Below are 22,795 nucleotides of genomic sequence, written 5' to 3'. Positions count from 1 at the left end.
CCCTCTGAAGACCTTGCACCTCTTCCAAATTTTGGGAACTGTTGGCATTCTTTGGCTTGTGACCACATCACTCCAATCTCTGCTTCCATGGTCACATTACCTTCTCCTCTGTATCTCCATCTTCTACTCTTCTGTCTGTGTCAAATCTCCCTCTGCCTCTCTCTCATAAGGACACTTGTGATTAGATTTAGGTCCCACCAGGATAAGGCTCAGGATAATCTCCCCATCTCAAGATTCTTAACTTAATCACGTGTGTAGAGACTGTTTTTTCCTATAAGGTAACATTTATAGGTTCCCAGGGATTAACGCCTGATATATTTGGGTGACCATTATTCAACCTACTTGAAATTTAATTGGATGGCATCATAATTTTTATTTTGGTCTGAAGACAAATATCAGATTTGGAAATAATGGCATAATAGAAGGAAGACTGAGTTCAAAGCAAAAGACAAAGACTCTAGTGCTAAAGCTGTTATTAGCCAAGATACCTGAATAACTTACTTTGTCTCCACAAGTCTCATTTTCTCATTAGCAAAATAGAGATAATAACAAGATCCTGCTAACCTTGTGGGGTTATAGTAGCATCAAGTGATATATATGAAAATATTTTTGAAAATTGTTCAAATGTATATTATTAAAATGCAAACCCATATTCCAAAGTAAAAATTTAAAATTCATCCTTTATTTAAGATAGGATTATGTAAGATTTAATCCACATGAGTAATTAAAGCTCACCATATGAAAATTGGGAATCCCTATGTAGCAGTAATGATAAACTAAGGAATAGATAACCTCTCTTTCAGATATTCTCAGTTTGACAGTCATTTCCTAGCATGAGAAAATAGCTGACAAGCTCAGTTCCACATTTATGTGGCTTTCGTTACCATTTCTCATAATCATATGGGGCAAAATATATTTTTTAAATTTTCTAAATAATGTGGAGCACAATGAAAGAATTACTTCATTTTTAAGAATGATTACTCCTAGTCATACATCTTGATTCAAACATAAAGGAAAATCAAACTATTGATTGATATTAAAGCACATTTTTTACTTGTTGAATTTGTACTTTGATAGTAATTTCATAATTGTTTCGTTACTGATGATTATATTTTTTTTATTTAACAAATTAAAGGTTCATTTACCAGCCCTCTACATTTGAAATTGCTTCTGTAATAATTCACATGTAATTTCCAGCTATAAACACATTTCATACTTGAGTTGCTATAAAAGTTTTGGGAGGTAGAGATTGTATTTTAGACAAATACACAATTTTGTAATGTCTCAATATATTTGTAAACAAAGTTGTAATCAAATTAAAACTAATTTTTAAAAAAATTGTCTTCAATAATAATGTCCCAAAAAGAAGGTAGGAATGTACCATTTGATAGAAATCTATAATCTGTAGATTTTTTTGTATTACTAAACACATGAAAAACTTATTTCTTGCCATCTTTCCATTTTTCTCACTGGCATTTTTCATCTTATGAAATTTTCAACTTCTTGAATTTATATTCTTATGTTATGACCTAGAAGGGAGATAGAGAAATTTTTACTGTCAATATTGCAGTCTTCTTATCCAATAAGTGACAAACTTGGCTTTCTAGAATTGTTGAGATATATCCTTTATATTTGGCTATGAGGTCATTTTATGATGGTTTTTAAATCTTAGTTTTAAATAATTCAATTAGGAAAGAAAGAAATACAGGACATACCCTTCCCCAGTATAATTTTAAGAAATAAATGAAGTCTACTCAATCATTTTTGTTATCAGCTGGGCTGTATTCTCATCTTCATAAACAAGGATATATGAATTTAACTACTGCCATTAATATTGCTGAGAGTCAGACATCTAAATTCTCACTCCCAGAGATAGAAATGATTCCAGAATTACTCCAGTACTAAGACTGCAATCTTTCAAGATAAGGATATAGAATACTAAGTAGAATTAGGAAAATAAGTTACAGTATAGGACAAATGCGCAAGTCAATGATTTTTTCTTTTTAAAGAAAACCAAAGAGTAAGGTTAAGCTGTCTTTATTTTCTTTTTTAACTTTTATTGTAAACATATATCATATACAAGCATATATTAAATGTATTGTTCCAATTAAAGAATAATAAAAATAAACGAACACCCATGTATCTATCACACAGATTAAGAAATAGAATACTAGCAACATCTCTGAAGCACCCTATCCCTCCCTGCCCCTACATACTCCTTCTTTCCCAGAGGTTAAGCACCACATTGAATTTTGTTGCATTAGCCTACTGTATACATATATATGGACTATATTGTAGGTATTCATCTATGACTTGATTTTTTTACTGAATATGTTTTAGTTGTGTTGCTACACATGGCTGTAGTTAATTATTTGTGGTACATTTTGAATGAATATACTACAATTTATATATCCATTCTTCTGACAGTGAGCATTTGGGTTGTTTCTATTTTTGCTGCTCTGGATAATATTGCTATGAACCATAACTCTCATACATTGTTGGTAGGAATGTAAAATAGTACAACCACTTTCGAAAACATTTTTATTTTCTTTAAGTTAAACATATACTTAGCACATGACCCAACAATTCTACTCCTAGGAGTTTACAAAAGAGAAATAAAAACATATGTCCACACAAATACCTGTACATGAATTTTCATGGCACCTTTAAAATTTATAATAGCCAAGAACTGGAAACAATCCAAAAGTCCAACAACTAGTGAATATATAAACAATTCCTGACACATCCATAGAATGAAATACTACTCAGCAACAAAAAGGAAGAAAATGCTGATACAAACAACAACACGGATGAATCTCAAATGCATTATGCCAAAGGAAAGAAGCCAAACACAGGTGACTATATACTAATGTGATTCCATTCATATGAAGTTGTAGAAAATTGAAAACTATATTGATAGTGGGAGAAGGGTTCTTCTGCAAAGGAGAAAGAGGGACATTTTGGAGGTATTGGAAAGTTGTATATCTTGATTGTGTTGATAGTTACATTGCTGTAAACATTTGTCAAACCTCAAACTTTACACTTAAAAATGGCAGCATTTTAGTATATGTAAATTATATCTCAATAAAACTTATTTTACAATAGCGCTACTATGAATATTCATGAACATGTCTCCTGATACACAAATACAGTAGTTTCTCTAGCATACATATTGAATGAAATTGCTGGGTATTCAGTATGCACATCTTTGATTTTACTAGAAAATGCCAAATCATTGTACAAAGCAGTTGGACCAATTTAATCTCCCACCTGCAGTGTATAAAAGTTTCCCATTGATGCATATCTTGGCCAGCACTTTACAAGTTTTGACAATTCAGTGACTGTTAAATAGAATCTCATCATGGTTTAAAAGTGTATTTTCCTGGTTTTCCCTACTTTTTCTATTTTTCCATTTTTCTGGTAGGTTGTTTGTCTTTTTCTTATTAATGTTTAGGAGTTTTTAACTTTCCTTTTTAAAATTTTAAGAAGTTGTTTACATTTTTTATCAAGATATCTTCTCACAGTTTGTACCTTGTCCATTCATTTTCTTTATGACCTTTTAGTTAAAGGAAGCTCTTAACTTGAATGTATTGAATTTATCAATCATTTTCTTTACAATTTGTGCTTTGTGTCTTGTTTAAGAAATTCTTCTCCTGGACTTCCCTGGTGGCACAGTGGTTAGGAATCGCCTGCTAATGCAGGGGAGATGGGTTCGAGCCCTGGTCCGTGAAGATCCCACATGCCGCAGAGGAGCTAAGCCCATGCACCACAACTATTGAGCCTGCGCTCTAGAGCCCGTGAGCCACAACTACTGAGCCTGTGTGCCACAACTACTGAAGCCCGCGCACCTAGAGCACATGCTCCACCACAAGAGAAGCCACTGCAATAAGAAGCCCATGCACTGCAACGAAGAGTAGCCCCCACTCGCGGCAACTAGAGAAAAACCCGCGCGAAGCAACGAAGACCCAACGCAGCCAAAAATAAAATAAATAAATTTATAAAAAAAAAGAATCTTTCTCCTTTAAAAAGATCTTCACCCACATGGTCTTCTAAAAGTTTGGAAGTTTTGCCTTTTATGTTTAAGTTCTTAATCTATCTGGTATTGTGTACAGTATGAAGTAGGAAACCAGATTAGTTTCTCCCACATGTGACAATCAATTGTACTACCAATTGTTAAGTAGTCTATCTTTTCCCCACTATCTGTAATGACATCTCTATAATCTATCAAAGTATCCACGTATGTATGACTGTGTTTCCGGGTTCTCAATTTTGTTCCATCAGTCCATTTTTCTATCTTGGCAAAGATATGTTACTGACTTAATTACTTTTGCTCTGTAAAGCTCTTATATCTGATAGGAAAAATCTCCTCACCTTGTTCATTTTCTTTAGGAACATCTTAGCGATTCTTGGCCCTTTGCTCTTTCCAATACATTTTAGAATCAGCTTACTAAGTTCAGTGAAGAACCCAGTTGTGATTCTGACTTGAATCTCAAAATCAGTTGGAGAAAAAAGATATGCTACTGAGTTTCTCTTATCACTCATTTATTCCTTTCTTTCTCTCTATATAGGCATTCTTTGATATCTTTTAATAAAGTTTCCAAATTTTCACCGTTATGGTCCCATATATCTTTTGTTAGATTTCCTCCTGGCTACCTTATTTTTTGTTGCTATTGCCAATAGTATCTTCCAAGAAATATGTTTTCTGTTTATTAGTGGTACATGGAAATACAGTTGACTCTTGAATATCAATTTTATTTTTTACCACTTTGTAAACTTCCTTATTAATTTTAATTTTTCCTATAAATCTTTTGAGTTTTCTATGCAGATATGCATGTTGACTGCAGATAATGACACCTTTATCTCTTGCTTTTCAATCCTTATACCATTTATTTCTTTTGCTTGTCTTAATGCACTGACTAGGACCTCCAGTACCATGATAGAGGTGTTGAGAGAGGACATCCTTGCTTGCTCCTGCACGCTTATGATGTTCAACGCTGAGAATGATGTATAATCATTTTTAGACATCCTGTTTCACTTTAAGGAAGTTCCCTTCTATTCCTAGTTTGCTAAGAGTTTTTAATTATAAGGGCTGTTGAATATAATTGAATGCTCTTTCAACAACTATTGAGATGATTATATAGTCTTTCTTCTTTAATCAGTTAATACAGTGAATTACATTATTAGATTTTCTAATGCTAACTCAATCTTGCATTCCAGGAATAAATCTAATTTGATCATTTTTATACATTGCTGCAATCAGATTCTTAATGTTTTGTTTAAATGTTTTTTACCTGTATTTATAAATGAGATTGGCCTGTAAAGTTTTCCTTTTTGTCTTTGTTGGGTTTGGATACTAAGATATACTAGCCTTAAAAATAAATTGGAAAATGTTCCCCTTTTTCTATTTTCTAAGAAGGTTTATTATAAAATTGCACTTATGCATTGCATGGGGAGATCAGCTCGGTGCTTTGTGACCACCTAGAGGGGTGGGATAGGGACGGTGGGAGGGAGATGCAAGAGGGAGGGGATATGGGGATATATGTATACATATAGCTGATTCACTTTGTTATACAGCAGAAACTAACACAACAATGTAAAGCAATCATACTCCAATAAAGATGTTAAAATAAATAAATAAATAAATAATAACAAAATAGCATTTATCTGTTCAATCCATTTCTTGAAAGTTTGACAGAACTTGCATATAAAAGCATCTGAACCTAGTGCTTTTTCAGGAAAATTAAACCACTGGTTCAATTTTCTTTATTGCTGTACGATTCTTGGGTTTTCCATTTCTTCCCACGTAAGTTTTGGTAAGTTATATTTTTCTAAAAATGTGTCTTTATATTTTAAATTTATTGACTTAAAGTTATTCATAATAATATCATTATATTTTAAATTTCTATGTCCCTTTTTCATTCCTAACATTTGTTACTTGTGCCTTCTCTTTTTTGATTATTCAATTTTAGTAGGCAGAATAATGGCCTCCCTAAGATGTCCGTATCCTAATTCCCAGAACCTGTGAATATGTTATATTACATGGCAAAGAGGAATTAAGGCAAAAGATGGAATTCAAGTTGCTAATGAACTGTTCTTAAAATACGGAAATTATCCTGGATTATCTGGGTGGGCATAATGTAATCATACATGTGTCAGATGGGAGAAAAACTCAACAGGCCATCCCTGGCTTTGAAGATCGAAGGAAGCCACAAGCCAAGGAAAGCAGGCAGCTTCCAGAAGCTGGAAAAGACAAGAAAATAAATGTATTCTTTCCTAGAGCCTCTGAAATGAATGTAACCCTACTAACACCTTGATTTTAGCTCAGTGAGAACTCTGCTGGACTTCTTACAGGCTGTAAGATAATATATTTGTGCTGTTTGAAGCTACTGTTTGTGGCCATTTGTACAGTGGCCATAAGAAACTAATACATCAGTCATTCCAGAAGTGTGTCCATTTAATTAGTCTTTCCAAAGAACCAACTTTTGACTTTATTGATCCTTTCTATTGTATCTTTTAATTTCATTGACTTTTGCTTTTGTCTTTATTATTTCCTGCCTTCTACTTTCCTTGGGTTTATCTCCCTGTCTTTCTTCTGACATCTTACATATAAGTATTTAAAGCTATAAATTTTCTTCTAAATACCTGCCATTTTTATAATATCCCACAAGTTTTAATTGATTTTATTTTATTATCATTAATTTTTACCATTTTCTAATTTCCATTATGATTTCTTCTCATCCATGGGTTATTCAGAAGTGAACTTTTTACATTTCCAAATACATTGTTTGTTTTTAGTTTTCTTTTTGTTACTAGATTCTAGCTTAATTGCATTTAGTCAGATATATATTAAAGATTGTTTGAAATTTATTGAGGCTTACTTAGTTTCATAACCTAGTATGTGGTGAATTTGTACTAATGTTTCATAAGTGCCCAAAAATAATATGTATTTCCAGATGTTGAGTTCAGTATTCTAAATATGTCATTAGATAAAACAAGTTATATAAATTGTTTGAATCATCTGTATTCTTATTATCTGTCTGATTATATTTTATACTGGAGAATCATGTTTAAAATCTCCCACTCTAATAATGAATTTATAAATGTCTCTTTTAAGCTATCTCATTAGGGGCATACAAATTTAGAACTGATAGATATTTTTGTGAAGTGAACTCTTTTCCATACATATTGACCTTCTTTATTGCTAATAATGACTTTGATCTTAAAATCTTATATTAAGACAGTGATACGTGCTTTCTTCAATTACTATTTGCTCCTTATATTTTTCTCATCCTTTTATTTTTATCTTTCTCATATTCTAATGCTTTAGGTGCATCTCATTTAAATGTCATATTGCTGAAATTTTTAAAATTTAACCTGATAATTTTTTGTCTCTTTACCTGGATGGATTTGCCTACTTACACTTACTGAGATCATTGATATATTTGGATTTAACTCCATCATATTATTTAGTGCTTTCTATTTTTACCACTTTCCCTATTACCTTTCTTGCTATCTATTGATTTAATGATTTTTTAAATTCCATTGTTTTTCCCTTTAGTTATTTGCAGGTTAGACACTATATTTCTATTATTTTAGTAATTTTTAACATGCATCCTTAACAAGTCTAAAGCCAATCAATAATGTTACCCTCTTTCAAACAATATAAGGATCTTAGAATACTTTAACTCTGATCACATCCTTCCTGACTTAAATGCTATTTTTGTACAACATTTTAGTTCTACCTTGTTTTTTCATTGACACACAAATTAGTAGTTAATTTTGTTTTATACAGTAATATTTTCAAGATTTATTTGTATTTACTCATATATTTATAATTGTTGTTGAGGGTTCTTTTCCTGCCACTTCTTCTTGCATCTCTGTCTTTTCTCCTAGGATTATATTCTTTCTCCTGAAAGTAATTCTCTAGCAGTTCCTTCACTGAGGATCTGCTGATTATACACTCCCTGTTTTTGTTCATCTGAAGATATATATCTCATCAATTCTAGATTGACAATAATTTTGCCCCAGCACTTAGCAGACATTATTCCAGTGCCTTCTGATTTTCATTGTTGCTTTCAAGAAGTGAGTTCTCAGCCTAATTATTGTTCCTTTGAAGACAATCTGCCTTTATCTCTGGTTATTTTTAAGATCTCTTTAGGTTTCATGTTCTACAGAATTTCTTTTTATTTATTCTATCTAGAATTTATTGGGTTTCCTGAATCTGAGGATTTGAGTCCTTCATTGCTTCTGTAAAATTATCAGCCACATCTCTACAAACATTTTCCCCATTCTGTCTCTTCTCTTCTTTCATAGTTTTAATTAGAAATATCTCCCTTTGTTCTCCCATGGAGAGCTATTTCTAATTCAACTCTGTTTCACATTTTCTATTTCTTTGGTTCTCTGAAATGTGTTCTAAGTAATTTCCTTAGATCTATATTCCACTTCATTAATTCATTATTCAGTTGCATCTAATCTATTTATTGCATTCCTTGTGTTTCTACTTCAAGTTATTATATTTTCATAATTAGAATTTCTAGTAGGGTTCTTTTTCAAATCTGCCTGGTTATATTTAATAATCTTGTTTTTTCTTTTTTAAATACTATAGAAGTGGAATCGTATAGTATTGGCTTTTTTTTTTTTTTTTTTTTGGCTGCTTTGGGTCTTCGTTTCTGTGCGAGGGCTTTCTCTAGTTGTGGCAAGCGGGGCCACTCTTCATCGTGGTGCGCGGGCCTCTCATTATCACGGCCTCTCTTGTTGCGGAGCACAGGCTCCAGACGCGCAGGCTCAGTAGTTGTGGCTCACGGGCCTAGTTGCTCCGCGGCTTGTGGGATCTTCCCAGACCAGGGCTCAAACCCGTGTCCCCTGCATTAGCAGGCAGATTCTCAATCACTGCACCACCAGGGAAGCCCCAATAATCTTGTTTCTTAATCATACATTTTGATACCATTTTTAATGTATTGAAACAAATTAAATACTTATTTTATATTTTATATCTCATAATTCTGATATCTGAATTCTTTAAAGATCTGATTATATTTGTTGTTTCTGTTGACTCTTGTCAACTGGAGTCTTAATATGTTTTATGATTTTTGATAATAGCTCATGTTCCTTAGAATTTTATTCAGGAATATCTGAGATCTGGTTTGAAGGTATTTTCCTCCAGAGAGGATTGTGTTTGCCTCTACTTGATGTCTAATGGCACCATTAATCCAAAATCAGTTTAAATTAAATTTTTGGATTGGGCTTTTCACACTTCATAGACAATGACCCTCAGTATCCAAATTATGACCATCTTGTGTTCACAGACTCTCAAAGGAATTTTTTCCTTGCAAAATTTACTTACAAACCAACAGGTTATTTTCCTTGATTACTCTTTCATGGAGCATATCATCTTTTGTGTCCCAGACTTACATGTCCTGCCCATGTATGGCCCAATGAAACTGAGACTCTAGCCACCAGGAATTGGTAGATACTCCTGAGGTGACCAATTTCTTCACTCTTGCTTATCCACCTAGATTTGTAATTTCTAGTCATTTTCCATCGTTAAGGAGTTTTTAAATTTTCTTATCGGTTCAACTATGTATTTTTAATGTTTTTAATATGTTTTATCTTGTATTTTTAGATATTTTGTGCCAGAAGTGTTTTTCAAAGTATGACTGCAAGAACAGAAGTCTCATCTATCTGTTGACCTTCAAAAGTAAGTGAGAATTTATAATAAAATCTTCATTGTTTGGCCCACAATAGGAGCTCCAGAAACTACTTTATGTCATATTTTCCCAATACCTAGGTTATTCCTCTGTTAATCAGTTGTCAGGGAACTCTAAGGAAGCATGGATTATTTTAGACAATATATATATTCTAAGTGTTATTGCTCCAATATATTACATATAAACCAGAGAAGATAAATCTTACCATGAGATATAGTGAGTACAACTCCTTTGGAGAAGCATTTGGTGATTTCTTATAAAATTAAATATACTCAGCTATTTCACTACTAGATGGTTATCCAGTGAAATGAAGACATATATTTATACAAAGATTTGTAGAAGAATGTTCATAACCGCATTTTTATAATAGCCCAAAACTGGAAACAACCCAGTGGTTGAAAGGACAATTGTAGTGTATTTGGACAATGGGCTACTTGACAGTAAACAGAAGGGAACTACTGATACACTCAATAACATGGATGAATCTCAGAAACATTATACTAAGCTAAAGAAGCCAGACCAAAAGTAGATACTTTGTGATTATTCCATTTATACAAAGTATAAGGGACTTCGCTGCTGATCCAGTGGTTAAGACTCCACGCTCCCAGTGCAGGGGGCCTGGGTTCAATCCTCTGGTCAGGGCACTAGATCCCGCATGCCGCAACTAAGACCTGGTGCAACCAAATAAATAAATAAATAAATTTTTTTTTTTAAAAAAAAACAAGTATAAGAAGGGACAAAACTAAACTATGGTGAGCTAGGCCAGAAAGTTGCCTTGGGGTTGGAAGGAGATTTGATCGGAAAGAGCAGAAGGAATCTTCCTGAGAGTGATGACAATCTGTACCTTGTATGGGGTGATAGATAGGTGCATACAACTGTGAAAATTCATGAAACTGAACACTTAAGACCTTTCCATTTTATTGTAGGTAAATTATGTCTTTAAAAAAATAGTCAAACCGAACAAAACGTAGCCAATTGTTTCTAAAGATCTTTCATCATTACTGGATATTCTGTAGCTAAATTCAGCAATTTAAAAATATTAGCTGCCAGAGGTATAGACAAGATGGCAGAGTAGGAAGATCTTGAGCTCACATCCTCCCATGGGCACACGAAAATTACAAATATTTATAGGTCAACTATCAATGAGAACAACCTGAAGACTAGCAGAAAAGATTTTTCACAACTAAAGATATAGAGAAGAAAGCACAATTAGATGGGAAGGAGGAGCAGAGACGTGGTACAGTCAAGACCATGCCTCCAGTTAGGTGGCCCACAAATGGGAGCATAATCACAACTGCAAATGTTCTCGCCAAGGAGCAAGGGGTTTGAGCCCCACTTTGGGCTCCTTAGCCCAGGGGTTCTGCACCAAAAACATGAGCCCCCCAGAACACTTGGTTTTGAAGGCCAGAGGGGTTTACATATGGGAGAGTCAGAGGGCTGTAGGAAACAGAGACACCACTGAAAATCTCACACCCCCCAAGCCTCAGCACAGAAGGAGTAATTTGAAAGAAGCCTGGGTCAGGCTGATCCTGGAGAGCCTCCCAGCGACATGGGAAGCACCTGGGATTCTTGCTTGTGGACATAGATGCTGGTGGCAGCCATTCTTGGGAGCTCATTCTACCACAAGACCACAGGTGCTGGAAAATGCCATTTTGGAGTCCTCCCTCCAGCCTATTAGCATCAGGGGCTTATCCACCCACTAGCAGGCCAGCCACTAGCACCAGGCCCCCGCAGGCCCCACAGCCAGCTACACCAGGACCTGGCTCCACCAGCTGGCCAGCAGCCACCACACAAGCAGAGCCTGGCAGCCAACCAGCCAGGGGCCAGCCCCGCCTACCAGAGTGCAAACAGTAGTTGGCCCCAAAACAACGGAAGGACCCACACAGCCAAGTAGGAAGTACCCCTAGAGCATATAGCTCCAGTGACTATGAAGGAGTGTTCTGTTGGGCCCCATGAGACTTCTCCTACATAAGGCCACTTCTCCAAGATTGGGAAATGTAAATGGCCTAACAAATACATATAAATAAACACAGAGAACTGGGCAAAATCCAGAGACAGAGGAATATGTTCCAAACAAAGGAAAAAGACAAAATCCCAAAAGAACTAAGTGAAGTTGAGATAAGCAATCTACCCAATAAAGAATTCAGGGCAATGATCATAAAGATGCTCAATGGGGCTTCCCTGGTGGCGCAGTGGTTGAGAATCTGCCTGCCAATGCAGGGGACACGGGTTCGAGCTCTGGTCTGGGAAGATCCCACATGCCGTGGAGCAGCTAGGCCCGTGAGCCACAATTACTGAGCCTGTGCGTCTGGAGCATGTGCTCCGCAACAAGAGGGGCTGCGACAGTGAGAGGCCCGCACACCGCGACGAAGAGTGGCCCCCGCTTGCCACAACTAGAGAAAGCCCTCGCACAGAAACGAAGACCCAACACAGCCAAAAAAATAAATTTAAAAAAAAAAAAAAGATGCTCAATGAACTCAGAAGAATAAATGAACACAGTGAGAGGTTTAACAAAGAGAAAATATAAAGAACCCAAAAGCTAAAGAATACAATAACTGAAATAAAAAACACACTAGAAGGAATCAACAATAGATTAGATGATACGGAGAAACAGATTAGCAAACTAGGAGACAAAGTAGTGGAAATCATCCAAGTCGAACAGAAAAAGGAATTTTTTTCAACTTCAAACATACTAATATTTGCATTATAGGGATCCCAGGAGAAGAGAAAGAGAGAAATGTGCAGATAATTTATTTGAAGACATAATAGTTAAAAAATTTCCTAACCTGGGAAAGGAAATAGACATCTAGGTTCAAGAAGTACAGAAAGTCCCAAATAAGATGAACCCAAAGTGGTCCACACCAAGACATATTATAATTAAAATGGCAAAAATTAAAGATAAAGAGAATCTTAAAATCAGCAAGGGAAAAGCAACTAGCTACGTATAAGGAAACGCCCATAAAACTCTCAGCTGACTTTTCAGCAGAAACTTTGCAGGCCAGAAGGGATATATTCAAAATGATGAAAGGAAAAAAACCTACAACCAAGAACATTCTATCCTGCAAGGCTATCATTCAGATTTGTAGGAAAGATAACGAGTTTTACAGATAAGCAGAAGCTAAGAGTTCAGAACCACTAAACTGGCTTTACAAGAAATATTAAAGGGACTTCTCTAAGTGGAAAAGAAAGACCACAGCTAGAAATATGAAGTTACAAAAGGAAAAATCTCATTGATGAAAGCAAACAGTAGATCAACCACTTATATTATGATGGTTAAAAAACAAAAGTAGTAAAATCATCTATATCTACAGTAAGTAGTTAAGGGATACACAAAACAAAAAAATGTAAAATATGATGTCAAAGGCATTAAACATTTGGGAGATAGTAAAAATGCAGGGTTATTATAATACATGCAAACATAACAGATCATCAACTTAAAACAATTACATGTATTATAGGTTGTCATATATATCTCTTGGTAACTACAAACCAAAAATCTATAATAGATACTCACACAAAAAACGAAAAAGGAACTCAAACATAACACTAAAGATAATCATCAAATCACAAGAGAAGAGAGCAAAAGAAGAGGAAAGGAACAAAAAAGGACTCTAAAACAACCCCAAAACAATTAACAAAATGTCAGTAAGTACATACCTATCAATAATTACTTTAAATTTAAGTGGACTAAATACTCCAATCAAAAGATATAGCATGGCTGAATGCATACAAAAACAAAAATCATATACATGCTGCCTACAAGAAACTCACTTCAGATCTACAGACACACGCAGACTGAAAGTGAGGGGATGGAAAAGAATGCTCCATGCAAATGAAAAAAAAAAACTGAGGTAGCAATAATTATATAAGACAAAATAGACTTCAAAAAAAAGACTATAACAAGAGCCAGAGAAGAACATTATGTAATGATCATGGGATCAATCCAAGAAGGTAAAACAACTCTAAACATATATGCACCCAACATAAGAGCACCTAAGTACATAAAGCACATATTAACAAATGTAAAGAGAGAAATTGACAGTAACACAACAACAGTGAGGGACTTTTAACGCCGCACTTACATCAATGGACAGATCATCCAGGCATAATATCAATAAGGAAACACTGGCCAACAGATTAGAGCAGATAGGCTTAATAGATATACATAAAACATTCCATAGAAAAGCAGCAGAATACACATTCTCTTCAAGTGAACATAAAATGTTCTCCAAGATAGATCTCATGCTAGGCGACAACACAAGTCTCAGTAAATTTAAGAAGATTGAAATCTTATCAAGCATCTTTTCTGACTACAACAGTATGAGACTAGAAATCAACTACAAGAAAAAAACTGCAAAAAACACAAACACATGGAGGCCAAACAATATGCCACTAAGTGCCCAATGGGTCACTGAAGAAATTAAAGAGGAAATCAAAAAATACCTGGACAAATGAAAATGGAAACACAACAATCCAAAATCTATGGGGTGCAGCAAAAGCAGTTCTAAAAGGAAAGTTTATAGCAATATAAGCTTACCTCAGGAAACAAAAAAAATAAGTAAACAATCTAACCTTACACCTAAAGGAACCAGAAAAGGAAGACAAAGTTAGCAGAAGGAAAAAATCATAAAGATCAGAGCAGAAATAAATGAAATTGAGACTGAAAAAAAAAAAAACCAGAAAAGATCAATGAAACTAAGAGCTGGTTCTTGGAAAAGATAAACAAAATTGATGACCCTTTCACCAGACTATCAAGAGAAAAGGAGAGCTTCCCTGGTGGCGCAGTGGTTAAGAATCCATCTGCCAATGCAGGAGACATGGGTTCAAGCCCTGGTCCGGGAAGATCCCACATGCTGCGGAGCAGCTAAGCCCGTGCGCCACAACTACTGAGACTGCGTGCCTAGAGCCCATGCTCTGCAACAAGAGAAGCCACCACAATAAGAAGCCCTCACATCGCAACGAAAAGCAACCCCTGCTTGCCGCAACTAGAGAAAGCCTGCACACAGTAACGAAGACCCAACGCAGCCAAAAATAAATAAATAAATAAATAAAATTTTAAAAAGAGAGAGAGAGAAAAAGAGAGAGAGCCCAAATAAATAAAATCAGAAATGAAATAGAAGTTACAACCAACATCACAGTAATACAAAGGGATCATAAGAGATTAGTACAAACAATTATATACCAATAAAAAGGACAACCTAGAGAAATGGATAAATTCCTAGAAACGTTTAATCTCCCAGGACCAAATCAGGAAGAAATAGAAAGTATGAACAGACTGATTAGCAATAATGAAATTGAATCAGTAATTTTAAAACTCCCAAGAAACGATAGTCCAGGACCAGAGAGCTTTGCAGGTAAAGTCCACCCAACATTTAAAAAGAGTTAATACCTATCCTACTTAAACTATTTCAAAAAATTTAAAGGGAAGGAGTGCCTCCAAACTCATTCTACAAGGATGGCATCACTCTGATACCAAAACCAGATAAAGACACCACCAAACACAAAAAGAAAATTACAGGCCAATATCACTGAAAATATTAGCAAACCAAATTCAACAATACATTAAAAGGATCATACACCATGATCAAGTGGGATTTATCCCAGAGATGCAAGGACGGCATTTTTCACAGAGCTAGAACAAATAATTCGAAACTTTGTATGGAACCACAAAGACCCCGGATAGTTTAAAAGAAAAAAACTTAAACAGGAAAAGCTTGAGGTATCACACTCCCTGATTTCAGATTATACTATAAAGCTACAGTAACCAAAGAGTATTACTGGCACAAAAACAGATACATAGGTCAATGGAACAGAATAGAGAGCCCAGAAATAAACCCACACTTAAATGGTCAATTAATCTATGACAAAGGAGGCAAGAATATGCAATGAGGAAAAGACAGCCTCTTCAATAAATAGTGTTGGAAAAACTGGACCGATACATGCAAAACAATCGAACCAGAGTACTTTCTCACACCATATACAAAAATGAACTGAAAATGGATTAAAGACAAATGTAAGACCTAAAACCATAAATCTTCCAGAAGAAAACATAGGCAGTAAGTTCTTTGATATTGGTCTTATTAATATTTTTGGATCTGTCTCCTCAGGCAAGGGAAGCCAAAGCAAAAATAAACAAACAGGACTATGTCAAACTAAAAGGCTTTTGCACAGTGAAGGAAAATATCAGCAAAATGAAAAGGCGGCCTACTGAATGAGAGAAGATACTTGCAAACAGTGTATCTGATAAGGGGTTAATATCACAAAGAGCTCATACAATTCAACATCAAAAAATCAACAACTAAATTAAAAGTGGGCCAAGGACCCAAATAACATTTTCCAAAGAAGACATACAGATGGCCAACAAACACATGAAAAGATGCTCAACATGACTAATCATCAGGTAAATGCAAATCAAAATCACAATAAGATACCACCACACACCTGTCAGAATGGCTGTTATAAAAATACAACAAATAAGTGTTGACAAGAATGTGAAGAAAAGGATACCCTTGTGCACTACTGGTGGGAATGTAAACTGGTGCAGCTGCTATGGAAAATAGTATGGAGGTTACTCAAAAAGTAAAAATAGAACTACCATATGATCCAGCAATTCCATTTCTGGGTATTTTTCCAAAGAAAACAAAAACACTAATTTGAAAAGATATATGCATCCCTATATTCATTGCAGCATTATTTACAATAGCCAATATATGGAAGCAACCTAAGTATCCATTGACAGATGAATAGATAAACAATATGTGGTATACACAGTTGACCCTTGAACAACACAGGTTTGGAACTGCATGGGTCCAAACTTCTACATGGATTTTTTTCAATAGTAAATACTACAGTACTACAAGATCCACAGTTGGTTGAATCTGCAGATGCAGAACGGTGGGTGTGGAGGAACTACGTATTTGGAGGGCCAATTATAAGTTACGCATGGACTTTTTACTTTAAGGAGGGTCAGCACCCCTAACAACTGTGTTGTTTAAGGGTCAATTGTATATACAATGGAATATTGCTCAGCCATAGAAAATAACGAAATCTTGACAGTTGTGACAACATGGATGGACCTAGAGGGTATTATATAAGTAAAATCAGTCAGACAGAGAAAGACAAATACTGTATTATTTCACTTATATGTGGAATCTAAAAACAAAACAAACATATCAAAACAGAAACAGACTCAAACAGAACAAACTGGTAGTTGTTAGAGGGGAGAGGGGTGAGGGGAAGAGTGAAATAGATGAGGGAGATTAAGAGGTACAAACTTCCAGTTATAAAATAAATAACTCTCAGGGATGTAATGTCCAGCATAGGGAATATAATCAATAATATGTAAAAACTTTGTATGGTGACAGATGGTAACTAGACTTATTGTGGCAATCATTTTGTAATATATAAAGATATCAAATCACTATGTTGTACACCTGAAACTAATATAATATGGTAACTCAATTATACTTAAATTTAAAATTTTTAATTAAAAAATTCTTGCCTCTAACCACATAAACTGCATAAAAGATATGCCATGATAAATTTCTATTCCACAACAATTAAAATATGCATATTGGTTGCGAGGATAGAAGTTCATGGCTTAGCTGCCTAATTTACAAAGACGTTAGTTAATATATATTGCTTTCCTTTGGTCACAGGTCTGTTTCTTTAACAACTGGCATAGACTCAAAAGAGTATCAATTTCAATAGCAAAAATTCAATTATATTTCCATTTGAGTACAATAGTTGAAGCTTCTCTAGTAATATTGAGCGGGAAAGGGTGAAAAAATATCATGTTGTGTATGGATGATACATCCATGGTGTTAACCAGATTAGGAACAGGGCAGTCTAGAGAGAGTATGGATTTATTCAGAGATCATTTAGGAAAGACAATATAAAATATTTCCTAGGAGGAAGGGGCAAGGTTTGGGATCACTTTTAACCTATGGTCGCAGTATATGAATGGCAGGTTTGGGACATAAGAAAGAGACTGCTGGTTTTATTTGTCAAAACAAGGAAAGTAAATGCACACTGTGAAATTCTCCATTGGGGAAAAAAATGGTAGGTAAATGATTCAGGGTAAAGTGATGCATATCTTTTAAGTAAAAGATTCTGTGAAATAAATTTCAGAGGCTGCACAACCTAAAAGTTCTAGGTTTGTGGTGAAATTTTATGTTTCAAAAATGTAAGATGAGGATAATAACGCCTGGCCTACCTAAATTAAAAGATGGTTGTGAGGGTCTGATGGGAAATGCTTCCTTCCAGAAAGCATTTTCTTTTTTATTTCCTTTATAATATTTTTTATTTCCTTTACAATATGACTCAAAAATTTCACTTAAGCACAAATTGAGTGACTTCTAATGTGGCGGGTACGTCCTAAGTGCTTGAAATATGAACAAAACAGACAAAAAAACCTCATTTTCATTGAGCTTATGTTCTATTTGGAGAAATCAGGCAACAAAAAATATAAACAATAAATAAGTCAATAATATAGGTGGTAAGTGCTATGGAGGAAAGAAACAGAGCGGTATAAGGGGAATATACATTACCATATTAATGTTTTAGAGAAAGCCATTTTTTCTATAAAAACAAAAAAGATATTCCAAGAGAACACTTATCTACCAATGCAAATGAATGAGACATGTAGTGAGAAAGCTTCCCAAGCAAGGGTTATTGGTATTGTAACCTCGCCTATGAGAGAATAAGGCCAATTCTGCCAAAGCAGTGAAAAGCATTATTTCCAGCAGTATTTTTTTTGCCAGTACGTATGTCTAAGATATATATGTAAAAATACCATGTCCATTAGTAGCCATTTTAAAACTATAATGATTCAGAAAATTCAGTAAGAAATAAAATCTTAAAAAAAAGCAAATTTATCCATCTAGGCTTATTCCTTCTTCCCGTAGATTTTCAGAATAGTCTCCCTTGAGAATGATGCTTCACCATTAATGAGTTGAAATATTTAATGAGTTAAAATGAGTTATTATATGTAAAAGTACTTGGTATATAGTACCTGCATATGTATGTATAAATATTTGTTAAATTTTTAAAAAAATTTTTTAATAGTCATGACTATATCCCAAACCTGATTGGGGATTACTGATTAAATTATTAATGCATCAGCCAATAAGAAAATAAAGTGCCCATTTTTTGAGAACTAAGATAAGAATTTCTCAAATTGATTGTAGTTACCCTGATTACACTGGTCTTTATAATACAGATATAAGTAATATGTACATACGCTCATATACTTCAGGGTTTATCCTATAGTTTGTAAGTATTTGAGGTTCCTTTATCCTTTGTTTTCTTCCACTTCACTGCTCACTATACAGCCATTTCCATCAGAAAGTGTGAAGTGGAAGGGAAATGAAAGCTGGTAAACATAGTGTATGTCAGTTTGGCTCTTAAAAGTAAGACAGGAAGTCAAAACAGCTAGATGAAATTAGGTATGAGGTGTTTTCATCTGTGCTATTCCTGGTCCTCGTCACCACAGTCAGGAATATACTCACATAACTCACTAAAATTTCTGGCTTCAAGAATTTCTGAGATATAAATACGAGTATATTTTATTTGAAAATCAATAACAATTGCTTCTTCTAGAAAGTGCTCCTGCAAGTAGCTAAGGAGAAATATTAGGTGATCATTAGAACTCTGACAATTATTTCTCTTTGTGAATGAAAATGGAAGAAACATCCTCCCCTCGACAGGACTGGAAGCAACTTTTATGTTCCCATTGCATCTTTTTAACATTGCTGTTTTCATAATTACAGTATTGTATTTAATTATTTACTGGTCAGTCCTCCCCTTGACTGAAAACTTTTTGAAGGAAGAATTGCCTTCATTTTTGTAGCCTTGGGTTCCTAGTACAGTTAGACACTATTCATAAGTGAAAGAATAAATAAATAAAAGATCACTGAGATTTATATGAGTTAACCAGGTCTCTCTCTCTCTCTCTCTCTCTTAAACACTGTAAGTCCACCTAAACCAGGTTGGTAAAACATCTCTTATTTGGAACAACCCAGCTCCCTTAATTTCAAGAAGCTCTGAATAAAAATATATCCATACCCTTTTATATCTCTATTATCTAATGCAATATAAGAGTATGAAACTGTTATATTAACTACTGTGTCTTATTATAAGCTGCCTTTCCAATAAACTGAAAGCTAGAATAAGCTATCTTGCCAGTGCAAACCAATGCAAAGTCATTAAAAGTCCCAAACACCATTAAAGAAGTTCCCCTTCTTTGCTAAAGTTAGACTAAATAGCTTATACTATGTAATTATAATAATTGAATATTCTGTGTAATGATTATTCAGATACATTCTTGATGAAGAATGATCAAACACAGTGCTCTATTTTTAACTTAGGCCTTCAGAGGATTTATTATTTTGAAATCAAATCTATTAAACCTGGTGAATACATTATTCCTCATTAAGATTCCTTTTGAATTCATTCGACATGTTAAAGAGTGTATTGATAAATAATTTACAAGTAAAAATCATTTTATAATATTTATCTTAGAAATTAAAGTGAATAGAATATAAGAATGGAAAAAAGACACAACTAACTGACAGAAAGGGTAAGACTACATGGGAAACTCTCATGGTTAATTTTAGCATTTCAGGAACTCTTTTATCTTATCATCTAAATAATCTTACTAGATATTTTATTCCATGAAATACATCAGGTAACAAGTCAACTCATTTCATAAGGCAACTCTTATTGTGATTAAAAATTATTTTTAAAAAAGACAAAACAATTATGTGCCCTTAGTTTAATCAATATCGAACTGTATAAAATGAGGCTATATAAACTTGCTCCTGGTGACCCATAAACCATTATAAAATATAAAGCATTATTACACTCTTGCATGTGTAAAACATTTTGCCTAAGAATCAACTTTTCATTTATGGCAGCTCTGTGCAAAATTCCTTCTACCACAAAATGATATTAGGACAAAATGGTGGTTTTCAAACAGTTTTGTTTGTTAGTTCCAAGGAGAGTTCCTTTGAAACAAAATTCTCAAATAAATCCATCACTCTAAAAAGAGTTGGAGGAAATATCCACGTTGCTCTTGGACAAAGAAAAGAGAAATGGGTATTTTAAATTTTAGGAGGCAGTAAAGGTAGTATTGGAAGCTATTGTAATCAGTTAAGAACCTAAGAGTACAAAATCATTATCAATGATGGTTGATTATTGTCGAGACATCTGCCCCAAAAAGAAAAACTTTTAACATGCTCTTGTAGTCACCAGTTCTCACAAAACACTAACCAATACTTAGCAAATAGATCATTAAATCTTTTAGACTGATTACCTGGTTTTCATTAGATCCAACCTGATTTTCTTTGGAGGTGCTAGATACATCTATCTGACCTACCTTAGACAGCTATTAAACGAGCTACCCCTCAGCCCACAATAGCTTAAAAATTGAAATAGGTTATCTCCATTCCAATTCTAACTATTCCTTTTATATTTTCATTCAGTGAAATCAAGAATTAAAATATAGGCTATGATTGCTTAATCTAAGCAACATAATGCCAGAAAACCAAGAGTAATTTGAAAAATTCGATTATTCACAAAATGGACATTCATAGTATTTATTTATCAAAAAAATTTTATCTGCTACTTCACATCATGTATATGCAATATTAAATAATCATTGCAATATGTCACCAAATGTTATTAGCAAAAGTATTTTCATCTGGCCACTTAGTATTATGTATATGCAATGATAAATAATCATTGCAAAAAGTCATCAAATACAAGCTTTTCTCCGATTTTAATCAAATTCATATGATAACTTTTAAATGATAGAACACAGCATTTTCTTTTTACTTTTTCTTCTTATAAAATGCTAGGGAACACAATTACCATTCAAACAATCACACTAATATATTTTCAAATCTTTTACTGACACATAAACATAGTTTAAATTTACATCTGTTTATTTTCCTACCCTAGGTTTCAGCAATATCACAATTTTCTGAAATATACACAAAGCTACACAAAAATTTTGTTCCATTTTTCTCTAGTTGCAAATATGCACAGGCATACACCTGCTTAAATTTGCACCCATCTTATCTTAATAGTATTTTGAAAAAAATCTAAATACATTTCCATAAAGTGACAGTAAGTGATGTGCGTGAAATAGTTGTGATAGAGGGAATTCAAGCATTTTTAACATAGTAAATGTTACTTTCTTTATAAAATAATTCCAGAATGTAAAAGCATACTTAAAACTGTTTTGAAGGAAACTTTCAAAGAGCAAAATCATATGATGAGATTATTGTAAACTCAGTGTTTGAAAGCTAGAATACAGATTTCAAGTATTTCTTTTCATTTTTTCATTTCATTATTGTATGCTACAATACTTAAGTACTACCACTGTAAACTGGTAAAGACATTTTGGAAATAATAAATGGTAAGAGTATACACACGTGTGCGTGCACACACACATACACATCTATATCTATCTAATGTATCCATGTATATTCTTAGATATAGCAATCTTATTCCTGGGAATTTGTCCTCAGAAAATAGTTCAGTAGAAGGGAAAAGTATGTAGATGCTTTTGGGAGGAGCAGTTATTATCTTTTAAATTGGAGGAAATTTTTCAAATTCTAAAAATAATAAAATAGTTGAAAAAATTCTGGGGCGAAATGTTATAATAAGCTATTATGCATATATAGCAAGTAATTATTAACACTGTAGAAACATTGGAAAGGTTTTTTAATACCATTGTAAGTCAAAGAGCATAATGCAAATCATATGTCTTCTATTTTAAAATAAAACAAATGCATAAAAACAATACTTAAGTACTGTAAGATTACTGTACTATATAACAGTCAACTAAAATTGCAATCGCATTTTATTAGCTTTTCGGACATAGAACTTCAGCCCACACAACATGTATTCAAAAAAAAGGCCTTTCCTGTAACCATTAGCTGACATAATTTTTAAAAATTAAAAAAGAAAAAATAGATTGTAATTAAATACTCACCGTTCGGTGTCTTGAAATATTCTGGCAAAATTAAAATGAACGTGATCACTATGGCCAAAAGTAATTTAAGGACGGCTGTATTGGTCAT

The 22,795-nt window shown here is 33.9% G+C and overlaps 2 protein-coding genes across 2 annotated transcripts in view; one reads left to right on the top strand and one right to left on the bottom strand.

Moving 5' to 3' along the window:
* FAM114A1 (family with sequence similarity 114 member A1) overlaps positions 1-4,489 on the top strand; it is a 121,865-nt gene extending 117,376 nt beyond the window's left edge. The window contains exon 14 of the mRNA XM_059923185.1: positions 3,643-4,489. Coding sequence (XP_059779168.1) covers positions 3,643-3,696 — 54 coding nt within the window. The 3' untranslated portion in view covers positions 3,697-4,489. The remainder of the gene's footprint in view (positions 1-3,642) is intronic.
* The window catches only part of TMEM156 (transmembrane protein 156), a 52,222-nt gene extending 29,427 nt beyond the window's left edge, over positions 1-22,795 (bottom strand). Inside the window, exon 1 of the mRNA XM_059923187.1 lies at positions 22,708-22,795. Coding sequence (XP_059779170.1) covers positions 22,708-22,795 — 88 coding nt within the window. The remainder of the gene's footprint in view (positions 1-22,707) is intronic.

Source organism: Balaenoptera ricei, chromosome 5, assembly GCF_028023285.1.
Source record: "Balaenoptera ricei isolate mBalRic1 chromosome 5, mBalRic1.hap2, whole genome shotgun sequence".
NCBI classification, from domain to species: domain Eukaryota; kingdom Metazoa; phylum Chordata; class Mammalia; order Artiodactyla; family Balaenopteridae; genus Balaenoptera; species Balaenoptera ricei.
The sequence above is the reverse complement of the archived record's forward strand: the minus strand, read 5'-3'. Positions and strand labels throughout refer to the sequence as shown.